Source organism: Hylaeus anthracinus, unplaced genomic scaffold (genome assembly GCF_026225885.1).
Source record: "Hylaeus anthracinus isolate JK02 unplaced genomic scaffold, UHH_iyHylAnth1.0_haploid 11994, whole genome shotgun sequence".
NCBI lineage: Eukaryota > Metazoa > Arthropoda > Insecta > Hymenoptera > Colletidae > Hylaeus > Hylaeus anthracinus.
The window spans coordinates 1,395,792-1,412,096 of NW_026534341.1; the positions used below are offsets into that span (position 1 = coordinate 1,395,792).

At 42.9% G+C, this 16,305-nt stretch overlaps 3 protein-coding genes across 5 annotated transcripts; all 3 read right to left on the reverse strand.

The window, feature by feature from the left end:
* Positions 1–134: 134 nt before the first annotated feature.
* On the reverse strand, positions 135–2,176 carry LOC128889028 (NADH dehydrogenase [ubiquinone] iron-sulfur protein 2, mitochondrial). Of its 2 annotated transcripts, none has more exons than XM_054146317.1 (4): positions 1,903–2,176; positions 1,346–1,776; positions 761–1,232; positions 135–697 (listed from the first exon to the last, which is right to left on the reverse strand). In XM_054146317.1, exons 1-4 carry the CDS (start codon positions 2,013–2,015, stop codon positions 292–294), a joined length of 1,422 nt encoding a protein of 473 aa, XP_054002292.1. In that variant the 5' UTR covers positions 2,016–2,176; the 3' UTR covers positions 135–291. The 2 variants fall into 2 exon arrangements, with proteins under 2 accessions (XP_054002292.1, XP_054002293.1); XM_054146318.1 differs by having other exon boundaries at positions 1,867–2,009.
* A 637-nt stretch (positions 2,177–2,813) lies between these two features.
* On the reverse strand, positions 2,814–6,726 carry LOC128889029 (ankyrin repeat and protein kinase domain-containing protein 1-like). Its single transcript, XM_054146320.1, has 5 exons — positions 6,552–6,726; positions 5,238–5,581; positions 4,657–4,897; positions 4,295–4,538; positions 2,814–3,640 (listed from the first exon to the last, which is right to left on the reverse strand). Exons 1-5 carry the CDS (start codon positions 6,576–6,578, stop codon positions 3,087–3,089), a joined length of 1,410 nt encoding a protein of 469 aa, XP_054002295.1. The 5' UTR covers positions 6,579–6,726; the 3' UTR covers positions 2,814–3,086.
* Positions 6,727–11,403: 4,677 nt separating this feature from the next.
* On the reverse strand, positions 11,404–15,691 carry LOC128889033 (broad-complex core protein isoforms 1/2/3/4/5-like). Of its 2 annotated transcripts, XM_054146330.1 has the most exons (5): positions 15,440–15,691; positions 15,204–15,375; positions 13,774–14,174; positions 13,217–13,673; positions 11,404–13,016 (listed from the first exon to the last, which is right to left on the reverse strand). In XM_054146330.1, exons 3-5 carry the CDS (start codon positions 14,146–14,148, stop codon positions 12,739–12,741), a joined length of 1,110 nt encoding a protein of 369 aa, XP_054002305.1. In that variant the 5' UTR covers positions 14,149–14,174; positions 15,204–15,375; positions 15,440–15,691; the 3' UTR covers positions 11,404–12,738. The 2 variants fall into 2 exon arrangements, with proteins under 2 accessions (XP_054002305.1, XP_054002304.1); XM_054146329.1 differs by having other exon boundaries at positions 15,204–15,691.
* Positions 15,692–16,305: the final 614 nt, after the last annotated feature.

Sequence of the window (16,305 nt, forward strand, 5' to 3'; positions counted from 1 at the left end):
AAATACTATCGCCTACCAACCATTAACAATTGCAATCACTTAACACGGAATTGGTAGAAAAACTGTGAAAAGGTCGATAGGGGCACGAGCGTATTCCTCGTCTCGTAAACGATAAAAAATGAATCCATTCGATGCTGGCTAATAAATCCATTTTATTTCTCTTTCTCGCGATTCTGTTACGATTGCGATATATCGCTACTGTACTGTACAAATACGAATCGACTACAGAGGATTCGTGGTCGTCGTCGCTCGTCGGTATCGTAACCTCGAGAAACGCTTGAAAAAATCCATCTATCTATCGATTTCGCCGAATACAACATCCAAGGTACCGATGATGGCTACGATATCGGCGAGCATACAGCCGGGGCCCATGTGACGCAACCCAGATAAATGAGCAAAACCCGGAGCTTTGATTTTACATCTGTAGGGCTTGCTGGAGCCGTCGCTGACAAGGTAAACCCCAAACTCTCCTTTCGGTGCTTCGATCGCGGTATAAGTGGCACCTGGCGGCACTTGAAAACCTTGGGTATACAACTTGAAATGATGAATCAACGCTTCCATGCTGCTCTTCATTTCTTCTCGTCTCGGGGGCACTATTTTTGCATCGTCGATCCTTACTTCGCCCGGTGGCATCTGATTCAGACACTGGTAAATGATTCGCAACGACTGACGCATTTCCTCGATACGGCAAAGATACCTGAAACGAACGCGTACGTAATCCATCGATAAACTAATTCACGAGCAACGAGTAAATAATTACCTATCGTAGCAATCCCCGTTTTGACCAATGGGAATGTCGAAATCGACGAGATCGTACGCATCGTAAGGCGCGACTTTCCTCAAATCCCATTTTATTCCCGAACCCCGTAACATCACGCCGCTAAATCCCCAATTCAACGCATCCTCCGCCGACACCGTACCGACGTCTCGCGTGCGATCGATCCACACTCTATTCGACGTCAACATATCCTCGACTTCGTCCAATCGTTCGGCGTACTTGGAAGCCCATTCGTATATATCGTCCATTAGACCTAGCGGCATGTCCAAAGAAACGCCGCCGGGACGTACGTAAGCAGCGTGCATTCGCGCACCGCTTACCCGTTCATAGAATTCCATCAATTTTTCTCGTTCTTCGAATAACCAAAAAAACGGCGTCAGAGCGCCTATATCAAGCGCATGCGTTCCAATTCCCATAATATGATTCAAAATTCTCGTGATCTCGGCGAAAAGGGCTGAAAATGTAAACGTAGGGAATGAACGGATCAACTCTGAACACGGTTTTTAAATTATTCTGTTAATATCGTTTGAAACGATAGCAGCAGAAATCTGAAAAAAGTTTGCTTACTTCTAATATACTTTCCACGTAGAGGTACCTCGATGTTGAGCAACTTCTCAATAGCCATAGAAAAGCATTGTTCGTTGCACATCATAGAAACATAGTCCAAACGATCGAAATAAGGTAACGCTTGCATGTACGTTTTATATTCGATCAACTTTTCCGTGCCACGATGCAAGAGACCAATGTGCGGATCTGTGCGAACCGCATACTCTCCGGATAGCTCGACGATCAATCTTAACACTCCGTGCGCAGCTGGATGTTGCGGACCAAAATTAATACTTATATTTTTAATCCCTGTTTCCTCCACTACATCGACCTTCTTAATGGATCCAGGTTTCCATTTTCCCACCTCCGCAGGAGTGTACATACAACCCAATTTGTAAAGATCTATCAAGTATTCTTCATCCGGATACCACGCGTGTGCATAGCGCTGCTGACTGTAACGTTCATAGCATTTTACGTCGAGTAACCATCGTTTATAGGTTAGAACACAATTACATAATCGAGAATCTACGTCGCGCAATTACATTTGATAGCTCCGAAACTCGTTACGTTAACATCACCTTCCGATGATTGCCGGAGTTCCTCTCCTGCCAGTAGCGAAGAGTCCTATTTCGTTCCATAATCCACTGAATCCTCTCCTAGATCGTACAACGGACAACACTCTGGCGGCCATTGTCAAGTCTCGAACACAAACGAACAGCAAACGGAGGTTCTCCGGGTTCTCGCCCTCCCTCGGACTCGGTTTTACCTCCCTGCCGTCGGTAGTAGCGCTTACTTACGCCGTTGCTTCATCGAATTGTTACTCTTATTATTATCGGTGTTATTATTAGCTAACAACTAGCAATTCGACAAACGGTTGGTTCGCTTACCGCTTTTTCTCATCGTTGTTAGTCGCTTCGCCTTCCTTTTCGCTTGAAGTAATCAAGTTCCATCGACCAGGATTTGGTATCGATGGCGCCATCGCTGGCAAAACGCCCAAGTTTCTAATGAAAGTAGTTGTCGCAATTCCTGCAAGATGGCGTCACCGATATTCAAAATGTGGAGGACTTGATTCCACGCTTGTCAATTATATTTACAACTATGTAGAACTTGATCCGGGAACTAAAACTAACTAGCCCAACCTAACCTAGTTGCCGTCCGACATCTAACATTGAAGAGATCAAACTAATTCGATTTGATTTGATTTCCTTTATTTGAGCGATAATCCTGTAGGACTGTTTGCACTTTTCTCGGTCCAGTCTGGCTTGTTACAATTCACAACTCTTACACGTCTGTCTTTTCTTTTTCCCTATAACATTTACATTCTTTCCATTCTTTACCAGGTTATTACGACGAGAAAGAATTAAAATGAACGTAAAAACGTATCAAGGTCTACAACGCTACAAAGGTTTGCTTATGACATTTTTCAATTGTACGTTACTCGGCTCCGTACTTGGTTTCTAAAGCGAACAAAATCATATAACGTCTCCACTCAATTCGAAATTGTTGCTTTATTTAACTTGAACTTTCGATACGGCGCTTGTGTACGGTTGTATATGTACAATAATACATGTATGCGTATAGAAAAATGTGTTGCATCGACATTAAGTAAAGGTACAAAAGTCTATCTCGTCGATTTTTACCGACAAAATGATCGGGGTTTTGATCGAATAGGCGGCCGTGCCGCTTCCTCTCCCTCTCTCTCTCTCTCTCTCTCTCTCTCTCTCTCTTCCGTTTATGGAGAGCGAAACGCAAATAAAGGTAGTCAATGAAAGTCGTAAAGAAGGTAACGATGCAGCGACTGAGGTAATTGAAGGTTTCGTACGATTTTAGGTAACTTGGTGCCGCAGAGCTTTCGGACGATCAATCTGGCTTGGTGAGTCAACGGCAACGGAGTCCTCGCCGCTTCCATCACCATCGCTTTCTGCGCATCCGTCAGACTGCTCGATCGTCGTATCATGCAAGGATCGAAACTTTCCGCTGCCTCTAGCAATGCTTTCAAGAGTCGCGGTTTATCCGCCGTATTTTGTAGAGAGTTGAGTATACCGTGCGGATCGCGGAACTGCGTCTTGATCACGACTCGTGCACCGTACTTGAGCAACAGAGCTACTACTTCGACCGAAGGGTTCTCGTTCGAAGCCACGTACTCCGCGAGCACTGGACGCAACGCCGGGCCTTCGTCGCTGCGTATCACCAAGTTCGGATCCGCGCCTCGCTCCAGCAGCATCGACAGGATCTTCAGTCTGTTTGGAATGTTGTCAGCGCAGGCGACATGAAGCGGCGATCCGATGATCGGCGAGGTTGCGTTCACGTCAGCGCCTAAATTCGAAATTCTCGGTCGAGAATTTATTCGGTACGGGAAAAATGTAACGTTGTAACTTTCAGCGCCGAATTAAGATTTCCTAGAGCTCTTTGGACTACAGTGGCTGACGACAATCGTCCGCTGACTTTGCAACAGAACATTGTAACGTAACGCGAGCATTCGCTCAGTCTGGACGGACTCTTGCGCTCTTGCGTGCTCCACTGGTCTGTCGGTTTTTCGACGAACCTCTTTGATTGTCTACTTTTCACTGAACTGAGTAGTAAGTATCGAGAAAGAATTCAGCCGAGAGTTCGAAGCGAGCATTCGTGATACCAAAAACGACCTTGTAACGTAACGTTGGTGCCGAACCGTAAAATTCGTACCGAGCAATTACGTTACAGCGTTTTGTTGCAAATCAGTCGCCGGCTTAAAAGAAACCTTCGTTGCAGCTAACCTGTAGCCCCTAAAGCTCGTGCCTTAATCCGGCCTCGGTACCCGTATTGCGTATCGTGTGGAATCCATCGACGAGCAACGACCCCGCGAACGAAAAATCGTAAATTTGAAAGTTGACGCGCTGTCCAACGAAACTTGCGCTTGTCGCGGTTCGAAACGAACAAGACGAATGGTCGTTGCAAGGTCGAATTCCGCTGCGATAACGCGTGTAAGCCTACCCGACATCAACAGCATTTGGACGATCGAGGGGTCTCCCTTCAAAATGGCCAGATCGAGGGCCGTCGGTTTTTGATACTCGGGCCCGAGATCGAGACGCGCGCCTTGCTTTAGAAGTAGATCGATCACCGCCGGATCTCCGCCGAGGATCGCGTAGTGCAGAACCGTCCGATAGTCGTGTCGAGCATCGGCCATGGAATTAACGTCCGCTCCGTAGCTCAGCAAAAGCAACACGGAAGCTATACCCTGAATCATAAGGGAAATCATTCCTGATTGGTAAGTATGTCGAGTATAGTACACCGATTCATGTATATGTTGCATGTTCGTACAATCATGCACGCGTAAACTAAAGGACGAAGATTACCTGTGGTAATCTCGCCGCTTTCATCAACGGGGTCAGTCCAGCGCGGTCTCTCGTGTTCGGTTGAGCTCCAAACGCTAACAACAGTTCCATGCATTGCAGATCCAACGGCGAAACCAAGTTGATCTCCGATCCAAAGAAGTACCTTTTATTTGGATTTGCGCCAGCCTCCAGCAAGATTCTAGCTACGTCGACGTGACGATTTCTCAAGGCGAGTCGCAACGGTTCGTCGCACAACGTCGTCCTGCGTCGTTTCAATAATTAATCGTTGTTTGCCATTCTTTCTTTCATCTCTCTCTCTCTCTCGCTCTCTCTCTCTTCCTCGCTCAATCGCGGTTGTTGTTGCGATCGGTAAGCATAAATAGTCGAAAAGAAAAATTGCACGCATAGATTACGCAGGCACGATTACGTCGGTGTAGTAATTTATAGCACCGGAAGATCCTTGGCGCGCTTGGGTTTTTATCGATGCCAATCGAGCGGCAATCGAGACAGACGAGAGAAAGAACGAACCCTCTGTTGAATAGAGGAAAAAGAAAAAGAGATAGGTAGCGTGTCGCGAATAGGAAAACCCGCGGGTCTCGTACCTCGGGAAAAGCTCGCCGGTTTCCTGTCGATGATCGACCCTGGCGCCGTGCTTGAGCAATAACTTTACCAGATCCAAGTAACCGTGCTCGGCGGCCAGGTGCAACGCTGAATATCCGCACTCGTCGGTCGCGTCGATGTCCGCACCGCGCACCAACAAAAGCTGAGCCGCCTCCGTGTATCTCTGCCATACCGCGTAATGCAACGGTCTCAAACCCTGCGTGACCGGCTCGTTCGCTTTTGCCCCGCATGCCAACAGGATACGAATTTCGTCGAGTGGTTGCAAACGTATTATAGAGTCTGCTAGTTCCCGTTGCAACGGGCTGGCGGTGCATTCGGATGGCATCTAAACGTCGGTAGCGACGTCGAACAGATACACATTCGGATTATTCGATGTATTCTTTCCCTCCGTTGCGATATAATGTAGCCATTCATCGGTTGCGATCGTCCTAGCATTTTCGAAACGATAGCGCACGACGAACAAACAAGACTGTTGCGGTCGAGCCGCAACGTTATCGCGACCCTTTGCGGTCCGAATCTCGAACTAGCAACGGAAAACAGATTTACGCGGTTCTTTAGCCGCGCGATTTTTATTTCTCTCGCTCTTTCTCTGAGCCACGTTGCATTGCTATTTAAACATTGTGCCGCGAGTACCACGCCGTACACTATATCTATTCCTATTCCTATTCCTTGTCGAAATCGCACGGAAACATTCGACTCTCGCGCGCATCCTCGACGCGTCGTGTTCGACCGAACATTCGAGATCTCGATTCAAACGTCGAAAGACTGCCAAGCCAGCGTCACAATTTTGGCGATGATATCGGAACCACGAGCCGATCGGGAATCGTCGTCGCGGTGACCTATTCTCTTTTGCAAACCGTCCGTCGTCTCGTAGATACTTTCTCTGTCCCCGGTTATACTAGATCCTTCCGTTCGCTCGTTATCGTCGCTACGTAAACTTTTCAACGACGACAAAATTACGCTCCCAACTAGACCCACATATTAGAATGCATAGTCGCTTAGAGATTTCCTGATTTCCTCATTTCCTGTTCACGGTTCTTTCTCGACTTTCCAAGCTCGGCTTTCGAAGCCGTTTAATAAAAGAAGCTAAGCGAACCGATGCTACTCTACGCGACTTAATTCTCGATTCGCATTTGGAGGAAAACGAGTAGAGCGATTAAGAAATTAAGATCAAGTTATTCCCGAAAGTGTTTCGATTCCTCGGACAACCGTTTCCGTTCGCCAAGTTGAATTTCGAGACCGAATACGACGTTTGACGTTTCTCGACACGCTCATGTTCGTTGTTGTTTACTCACGGCGAATAATCTGCGATGCTCCAACATATAGAACCGGTTGTGTTGAGAACTGTCTTCTTCGTCGGAAACTCGGACCTATTTAAAGCTTCGAACGGTGATTCCGCCCGAAAATAACACAAAGGGAACGCGCGGGAGCGTGCGCACGAAATCATCCGCTCGCGACAACTGCGCAATTTTCGCGTCGCAGAACACGATGCGAGTTCGAGTCCGAATTCGAATTCGAGTCGACGCGTTTCGTAGGATTTTCCCGTGTGATCGGCCGACGGCTGTCTCTCTGTCCTATCCTTCGGTCCGCGTCTTTGTGTCCCTGTTTCAGCCGAGACTTTTCGATTTCGAGTCACCGCTAATTTTTCACGACCGTTCCCCGCTGCTTCTTCTTCTTCTTCTTCTTCTTCCTCCTACGAGATTTCCTCGACTACCATCCTGCCACCTTCGTGTTCTTCGTACTCGTCCAAACTCGTGCAACCTGACGCAATCGTGCGCGATACCTGGCGAATAACAAGGATTGGTTTTCGGAAATAACTAAAAAAGCGTGTCACTCTTTTTGGAAGTACTTTTATTAAGAAATACTTTGCACTTATTAAATGCCTTATACTCTTAATTCACTTTAATTATAATAATAATTATTGTTATAGCATTGTCCTATCTTTCTACTTAGAAGCATGCTTCGCTAACACACGTTACACGACCCTAAAATTATAAGCAATTTTTTTTTTTTTTCCTTAACGTACAGCTTATACGTAAATCAAACAACAATACTTTAATTTCACGAAGCCGACAAGTGCAGAGTTTTCAATGGAAATCTTCGCAACCTACGAAAAATTCTGTACACAAGTGCTGCATATACGTATGTTGCGACTCGAAGGGACTCCGAACGCGTTACAGTTGCTGTGACGTTGATTACCGAATCATCTCGCGCCAAGAAAATCGCCAAGTATACTCTGGATATTATCGTAAGCTTCTTCTCGAAATCGGATCGGATCGGATCAGTAATCGCTCCAACGACGCCGTCTACCCTCGCTTACGCCTCTTTGTTTTGTGTCTCCATTTTTTCGGAGCCGTGAGAAAAAAAAACGTGTGTGTATATATATATATATATATATAAACAGATCAGAATAAGAAATACAATTCGGTACTTTCTTCTTCCATTTTCTTTCGATTCGTGATACGGTTGTTAACGTTGATTATCGTCGTCACCCGCGCTCGCTCGCGATACAATGCGATTTAACCGAACAACGCCGAGTTTTGCAGGACATATTATTTATCTATATATCTGCCGCTAACCGCTAATTTATACGTCTATCTGCAACGCGTAGATGCGTTTCGATCGTGTACCGCCGTCGAATGGTGCCGTCTTTCGAACGGAAAACACGCTAGTCGCGGGTCGCCTGAGTATACTCGACCCGATTCGACCCGTATCGACTCATTTATCGTTTTATTAGTACATACACATTTTTTTTTTTTTTTTTTTTTTTTTGTAACATTCGCGACGAATGTACAGCGAAAGACGGCTCCCGCTCGAACCGATAGTTTGCACATACACGCAACCTTGCCATAACGGTCACGTTCGATCTGTTAGTCTTAAGGAACCTACGTTTAGAAAACTGGACTTTTCATAGGTTTGTGATTTCGTCGAAAAATATCTATAGAACGTTCTCCACGATTCTAACCCGAGCAAGGAACCGTTCGATCGATCGATTGCTTCGGCACGAAACAGTCACAGAACAGACCAATTTTTGCGCACTGTTTCCTATATCTCGCTCTTTCATTCTCGCACACGCACACACTCATCCATACGCTCACTCGCTCGTTTCTTCGCTCACTCGCTTATTCGCTACACGCCGTTACGCACACATGCGCGAACGCGCGCGCCCTATTGTATGATACAAATATTCGGCATGCGTTACATCAGCATGTAAGAAATGCACGCTACCTGGATTGGATTCGTTCGATTAAAATTTGTCCCTTTTTCTTTTCTTTTCTTTTCTTTTTTTTTTTTTACAGAAACATCCCTCCAGAGAAGAATGAAAAAATACGATAAGGAATGGAAAGCCACGTCGCAGAGTGGAAAAAACGGAAAGACCGATCGACCGATCGATCGCGTTCCCTGCTGTTCGTAGAATATTGATCTCGGTAACTGTAAAAAGAAATCTTAATTATGACGATCGGATCGATCATCGTAATAGGTATAGTCGCAAATTCTATCTACAAATAATAATACCGCTTTAAAAGTGTAGTCCGAAGCGATAACCTAATTAAATATAACATAAACTGCCTCGAAATGGCTACGATCTACGTACTCCTAAGAAAACGGCTATAGTAATAATAGTCGTCGAGTGTCGTCCATGCTTCTTTGATTGTTGTTTAGTTACATATTTTAAGGGCATTACAATTCACGTGAGTATGACACGGATTTCCACTAAAAATATTGTTACATACGCTGAGCATTACTGACTTAAGCACTGTACTAAGTTCACGTAAAATGTATCGTTATTATTAGAAAACTAATTATTCTTCATTGGTTTGAAATACTGGTTTTTAATAGATCTGTATAAAACCTTTGTCAACTGGAACTCTTTGAACGATGATTCGCGCGATACGATTTTCCAAGCAACAATCCTCTAACGCATCGGTGAACGAAAAGAAAGAAAAAAAAAAAAAAAAAAGAAAGAAAGAAAGAATAAAAAAATATCTACCTCGCCGCACGCGCAACGCTCGTATATGCTTTTCTCTATTTCCTTTTTAGCATTCTCTGAGATCTCGACGGAATCGATTCGATTCCTGACGACCGAACGAACAATACGATACAAATGGAAAGGATGGGCGATACAGAGACGCAGGTAGGGTGGCGGTGAACAGAGAGAGAGATACCGTGTGTGAATAGTTGAGGAGAGAGGAGAGGAGAGGAGAGGAGAAAAGTGGTGGAGAGAGATAACGAAAAACGGTGAAAGGACGAAGGAAGGGAGAGTATGAAAACCGCATAGCAGGAATATTTGTACGATCTATGCGATCTTGGGCAGGGTTAAACCATGAATCGGGAAACACGTCCGTCGGCGGACTGTTCCAATCTCTGTCTGCGACTCGAGTTCGCGCGAACGAGGTGGAATTTCTGGACTCGCTGCGTACCGCGAGAAATCGAATGTTCATAAAGTTTCCTAACCTAATTTAGTCGTTCTTTTACACGGTTATCCTGTATATTGTCAAGTACAAATAAAGTCAGGATTTATCACGAGGCCAGAATAAAAGGCAGATACGTACTAAATGGTAGGACATTTCGTCTGTACAACGTTTTACATCGACTACGCCCATTATTCTTCTCCCCCCCCCCCTTTTTTTTTTCCTCCCTTTTGTTTTATCTGGCACTCTCCTATTTTAGGCTGTTTCACATTTACGGTAATTTATTTTGCTGGATTATTGCATTGCATGGAAAAATATGGCTTTATCCGAATGCTATTTAACAAAGGCAATACACTGTACGATTACGTTATATTTGTGTCTCTTAGTGTATATGTATGTGTACGTACGTCTGTATGCGCGCGCGTATAAATATATCTACGCGTACGTGCGCTGGTGCGTACTGCGTATGCGTCGCGGATCTCAACGTGTAATCGTATAATCTTACAAAAAGGCAGATCCAGTGTACGAATACTAATCAAAGTGTGGTATTCGTTAAGTGACCAAACCTCGTATTTGGTCGCTTTTATCAAAACTGATGAATTTTTACGATCAATTATAACTGTTCCTTCATATGCATGCATACGTGTGTATATGTATGTATCTACGTATGTCTGTATGTATGTCTGTATGTATTCGTGTATGTACACTAGCATGTAAAAAGCATTACGTTATGTACGCCTTGATCGTGTTTGTTTCCGGTGACATTTCTCATAAAGTTAAATTGTAAATATTTCTTTTTTTTTCCTCTTTTTTTTTTTTTTTAACGAGTACCAGCTCTTGGAGTATCGAGTGCTGAATATCGAATGTGACGTCGTGTCGAGTATCGAGTTACCGAATATATATACATATACGTACATACTTATACACAGTAACCCCCGCTTTTATGCCGCCATCTTTTTTGTTTTCCTCGTCGCAATTATGTTTGTTTATTGAACGCGGGCGCCGGTGAAAGCGATTACATTTTTCATTACATCTGTTTCGGAGTATCATCGTCGAATTGGCTTTGTTTTCTCAATGAAAATTAGCTCAAACATGTTTTCATTCGGACTATGTTCAATCATACATGTGTTTATGTATACACTTATCGGATCACTTTGGAAAAATGTCCAATTTTGTATAATTCGAAATAGTCGGAATAAGACTGTCTTTGGACTTCATACACTTTTATCGAATAAACCTCGTCAATTAGTCGATAATATTCTCGTAAAGATATAACGAAAAATATAAAAATTTGAAATGTTCTTACTGGGTAATTGTAATCGTCACCGAAAGCAAGGAGGTCGAAATTCGTTTGGTGTTAATTTATTTGCGGTGGTGCTTCCGATATATCCATCTCGATTATTCTCCTCGTCGGATGGTACACGGCTGCCTCGGCTTCAAATATTAATGTATAGAGAAACATCGGTACTTTTACCAGATACCTATACGAAAACTAGTACAACTAAGAGCATCGAGGGCATCCACACAGGGATTACTGTACTACACAGCGCATATTAATATATCGATAACTAACCAGCATACTCGCGTACTAATCTGTATACGCGCGCGCGTACAGGCGCGTGTATGTGTGTGTGTATACATATGTGAATAAATACAATATATAGACACACACATAACAAAGGCAGAAAGAAGACACCTTCCCCGACAAAGTGCCTACAAAAATATCTGTGTAATAGATCCAGATTTGCAGTATACTAAGATTCAACGTGGTTGCAGGTAAGCCACGTGTTACCAGTCTTGAACATAATGACTAATATTTGTTCGCGGACGAAGCCTGCGATCTCATCGTAGTTATAATAAGCATTTAGACCGCAAGCTTCGAATCTCTCATTTCCCTTAATCTTTCCGTTGAATAAAAGCCAGCAAACCTAACACGCACGGCGTATTACATTCTATTCGGTTTTATAATACCAAAATTGATATTTGAAATTTTGGATTAATTACAGATTATACTACAGGTTCAAAAAAAAAAGAGCAACTTAAAAAATACATACACGTTCCACCGGTGTGTGCGCGGGTTCGTGTGGGTGTGCATGTGTGTGTGTCTATTCGTGTAAGTGTACGCGCGGGTTTTCTCCCAACCGAGTTGGTGATGTTGATGGGCACACGTTGCGTGTTGTGTATGTCTATATATATAAATACGACGTAATAAAAAAGAACCTACCCTACGGATACGCATTATCAAAAGATTTTCGAGCGGTCGTAAAAATATGCTTCGCGTGACGCGTTCAATCTTCTCTATGAACCGTGTTATGTAAATCTGTTGTAGCAATCTGTGTATAGGACTCAAAAAAATACCTCTCACGCTATCCATGTACGCAAGGTGTATGTGTCACTAAATAGAAGAACGGAACACGGCCCAAAACTGAACCGTACGAGTAGCCTTCGAACGCTGCATCGACACTCGTTACACACATTCCTTCTTGTCCGTTCAAGTCGCGATGGGAAAGAAAACGAATAAAACGTACCCAAATGAAAGTTACTCGATTAAATTAAACGACTCGATGAAAACAATTCAAATATCTCGATATCGAGCGATAATCTTGCAAACAACCCGAGATATTCGTTCGTTTTCTAGTTTTCAATTATTTTCATTTCGTCTCGATGCCGCGTTCGAAAGTTGGCGTATGGTGTTTATGTACACGGAGCCGAGCTGTTCGAGACTAAAATCGTACTTATCGTGTACGATACGTACACGTTGTCAATTATTCTCTATTAAATTACTATCTTTTGTAAATGCAATAAATGTGTGTAGAGTAGAGTAGAGTAGAGTAGAGTAGAGTAGAGTAGAGAAGAGTAGATTAGAGTAGAGTAGAGTAGAGCAGCGAAAACGCACTCGCGGTAGATGATGCGTGATCGCAAGTTGTGAATGATTTAACGAAAAGCGGATAACACGGTGCGAGTCGATAAGGATGGGAAGAATGACACAGTCTGGAACAGCTCCGATACGGCAATAAAAAATTTGTTCGATTCAACTCAAGTCTAAAAACTCGCTACTTCTCGTACAGCACTACGGTAGGCTGGAGTTTAGGCTCTCTGGCAAACGATAATTCATCATATGATATGGCGGACTCGCGGGACTTCCCGGTTGACTATTCATGCCAAGATTACTCGAACCACGACCGCGTTTTCGCCTTTGCAATATACCTTTTCTAACCATGTAGAATCGAATCGTACTTATCGGAATTTTGTACTTTTCCGAAGCCACTTGAAACGTCATACCGCGTGCCACCATATCCGAAGCTTGCTTCAATTCTTCTTCCGAACGTCTTTGTCGTCTCTGATAACCTAAACGCCGAACACACAACGATCGAATCAGATTCATCTTATTCGTCTTATTAGATTCTTACCAGCTCCAATGACATTTTTCATTGTTCACGTAACGTACATCTGCTGGTAAAATTTTATCGAAAAAATCTCTACTTAACGATCAAAGAAATACTTTTAAAGTTCATTTCCCTCCTCCTTCTTCCAGCTTTGTTTCTTACCTTCGATTGCAGGAAATGGACTACTAGGGTTACAATTGCTGCTCGGTACCATACTAATCGAGTATGGCTTCACTTCCTGTTGCTGAGTAAATTGCTCGTCTGGCTCCATTTTGACCATGCCCTGAGTCTCGGTCAGAGTTGCTTCGCAAGCGCTAAGCGCTTTTTCCAAATGCTGCAACGCTTCGCTGTGCTCCATAAAGTTCGAAGAGTTGGGATTTTGCGTAACGGGCGTAGTGCTATGCGATGGAGCACTCGCCGTGCTGGACGCAGCAACTGTTGCGCCTTCGAGAAAATTAGCGTTCGAAGCTCCATCCTCGGACTGAGTTTCTTCGCGTTTAAAATTAGGCTCATCCTGCTGTGTGGTCGTCGATGGAGTAACAGGAGTATTAGAGTCGCACTGTTGCGAACTACTTTCGCTCAAAGAGTTGTCGTTTCCTTGAGTGGACAAACCACGAATCTGGCAAAAAAGTTATTTACGTAATAATTTATTCACACTTTGCGTATCGTATCCATGTAAATCATCTAAATTGTAAACTAGCGTCGTCTCTCTTTCTTACCTGCAATACTTCGGCAGCTTGCATTAATTTACCCAGCTGCTGTTGCTCTACGTATACTTCTCCACGATACATAAATTCCACCAAAGCCTGAAGTTCCCACATTCTCATGTCTCTCAAAAAGATAATAGGATGGGTGCACGGTATTTCTAGTAGTAAACGTTCCAAATAATCGCTACAAGCTGACAATACCACTTTGTGACACTTTATTGACCCTCCGTCGCATGCCAAAGTGACATCGACGAACTGCTCCGAACTTAAAAGTTTAGGAAACGCGCTGTGCATGTTCGCGTGATGAGAATTCCAGGAAACGCAAAACTGCTGACGATCTCCACCAGGGTAATTACCCGGGGTATGTAAGATACTTCCACTCTCCATTATAGTACCGTTTCGGAACAATTTTCCTGTCAATATTAATACATAATTTGATTACATTCAAACCATAATAAAAGATCTAGTAAATGATCTTTTATAAGATCATGTAAATCATGGCACGAATTATTTTATGTAACAAATCAAAATTGTGGAAATTATTGTACGTTAAAATTTTCTACCAAATTTTTACTCCTTTCGTATCTGTTAGTAAATTAATGGTATTCATTTTGTTTTAAAGAGAATCTTTTCTCAACAACTTGTTCGTGATAAAACTTGCATACAACAAAAGAAAGCTAAGAATATCGGCACGACCAATATATCATATCGTCATTCATCTACAAACAAAACTCCATAGTTTCCATGAATAGTAACTGGAAAATATTGAGTCACAAATTCAGATAAAAATCATTAGAGAGTAATAACTATAGACAAGAATCAGAGAACTCGAATGGATTTGAATGTAATTAAATGTAAATAGGAAATTCGATTAGAAAAACACAGAATAACTTGTACAAAATAATAAGCAATATGGCTATGCTGTTTGAGAAAATTTGATATTAACGATATATATTCGAGTACGCGTGTAGATACATCAATTGAATACTTGAATTGGTAATTTAGTAGTAATTAGATGCGATTATAAAATAAAAGTTAACGCGAAAAAGACTTGAAAAGTACTTGGTAGCATTGTACGAGAGAGAACGTGTAACAAAACAAATCTGTCGTACGTAATGTTTAAATGAATTGTTTGATAAAAAGCTTGGAATACAAACTCTAGTTACGCGGCGTTTATCGTAATCACGTGTTCAAAGCGTACCAGCCGACAGGTTAACCAAAAAATATTCGATGTACGCGAAGAAGTGTAAAATTTTTTTGTCAATAGAAAAATGGTGAAATCTTTGTGGGAGACGCTGTCGGCGTGAGTGCCATCACCCCCCAGGAACGCCTTGAACACAAGTTTGGTCTTTCTTCTTACTTAACGAAACCGAATCCTAGAAACTTGAAGATTCCAGGAATAGAATAATAGTAGAAATTTTCTAATAAATCGTTTCACTCACAAATATTCAGCTCCCTCGACTCCTCTCAGATTTTCGCGTCGCTTTCGGGAAGAATCCCTTAAGAAAACATTCATCCGCCGAGATTTGCACTAGCTAGGGGAGCTCGAACGGAAGGGTGGGGGTAGTAAGGCTGGGGGTAGCTTAGCGAACACTAGCGCACCTCTTGTCTTTCCTGAAAACTCTTACGAACGTTAAACTCCCCGACACGTACCAAAAATCCTTCTATCTATACCTACGTTTTACTTATTAGTACGGTTACGCGAGTCAACTAACTTCCAAGTTAGGAACGCTGATATACGCTGAAAAACGGTTACTCTTTTTCTCTAGGGGAAAGTCGTCGAGTACGGCACCAACCGAGAGGCCTGCCCCAACCAAACAACGAGCAATGTCTCGATTGATGCTAAGTTGATGACTTTCTTCGAAAAAGCAAATATTCATGTATCACAGTGTATATGAAAACAACTGTTGACCGATTCTCTTGATTCTCGGCTTTGATTCGTCTATTCGAAGTAACTAGACGAATCAAAGCCGAGAATCAAGAGAATCGCTCAACAGTTGCGGTTGGAACAGTTGTCTCAGCGGAATGTATCCAATGCGCCCACTGACATTGACCACAGTTATCTTTCTCTTCTAAGAGAAAGTCACCAACTTGCTTGCTGTTTGTTAGAGTAATTGAGCTGGTGACTTTCCCTTTTACAGGCAAGAGTTACCGAGCAATTTGTAATTTATGTTTGGTAGCCATTTGATATTTTCTTTGTAAACCAACTCTAAGCCTAAGGCTACTACATGTATATGTATCCATCTTACTGCACGCGACCATCGCGAACGTGTCTAAGCTCACGTATTAAAAATTGGTACAAAGTTTGTAGCGCTGCGTGGGAAAAATTCACCCAACAAAAGTGTGGATATGTACATATACGTGATGCGTATATTACAGTAATGGGTTTTTTAAATTGCCTTAAATTATTTAAAAGAAAGTAAATCAGAGAAAGTGCAGATGTAATTCAAAGGATTTTCGTCGTTTCAAAGAATATAACTTTTTACGCAATTTAAAAAAACCCGCTACTTCTAGTTGGGTGAATCTTTCTCACGCGGCGCTGCA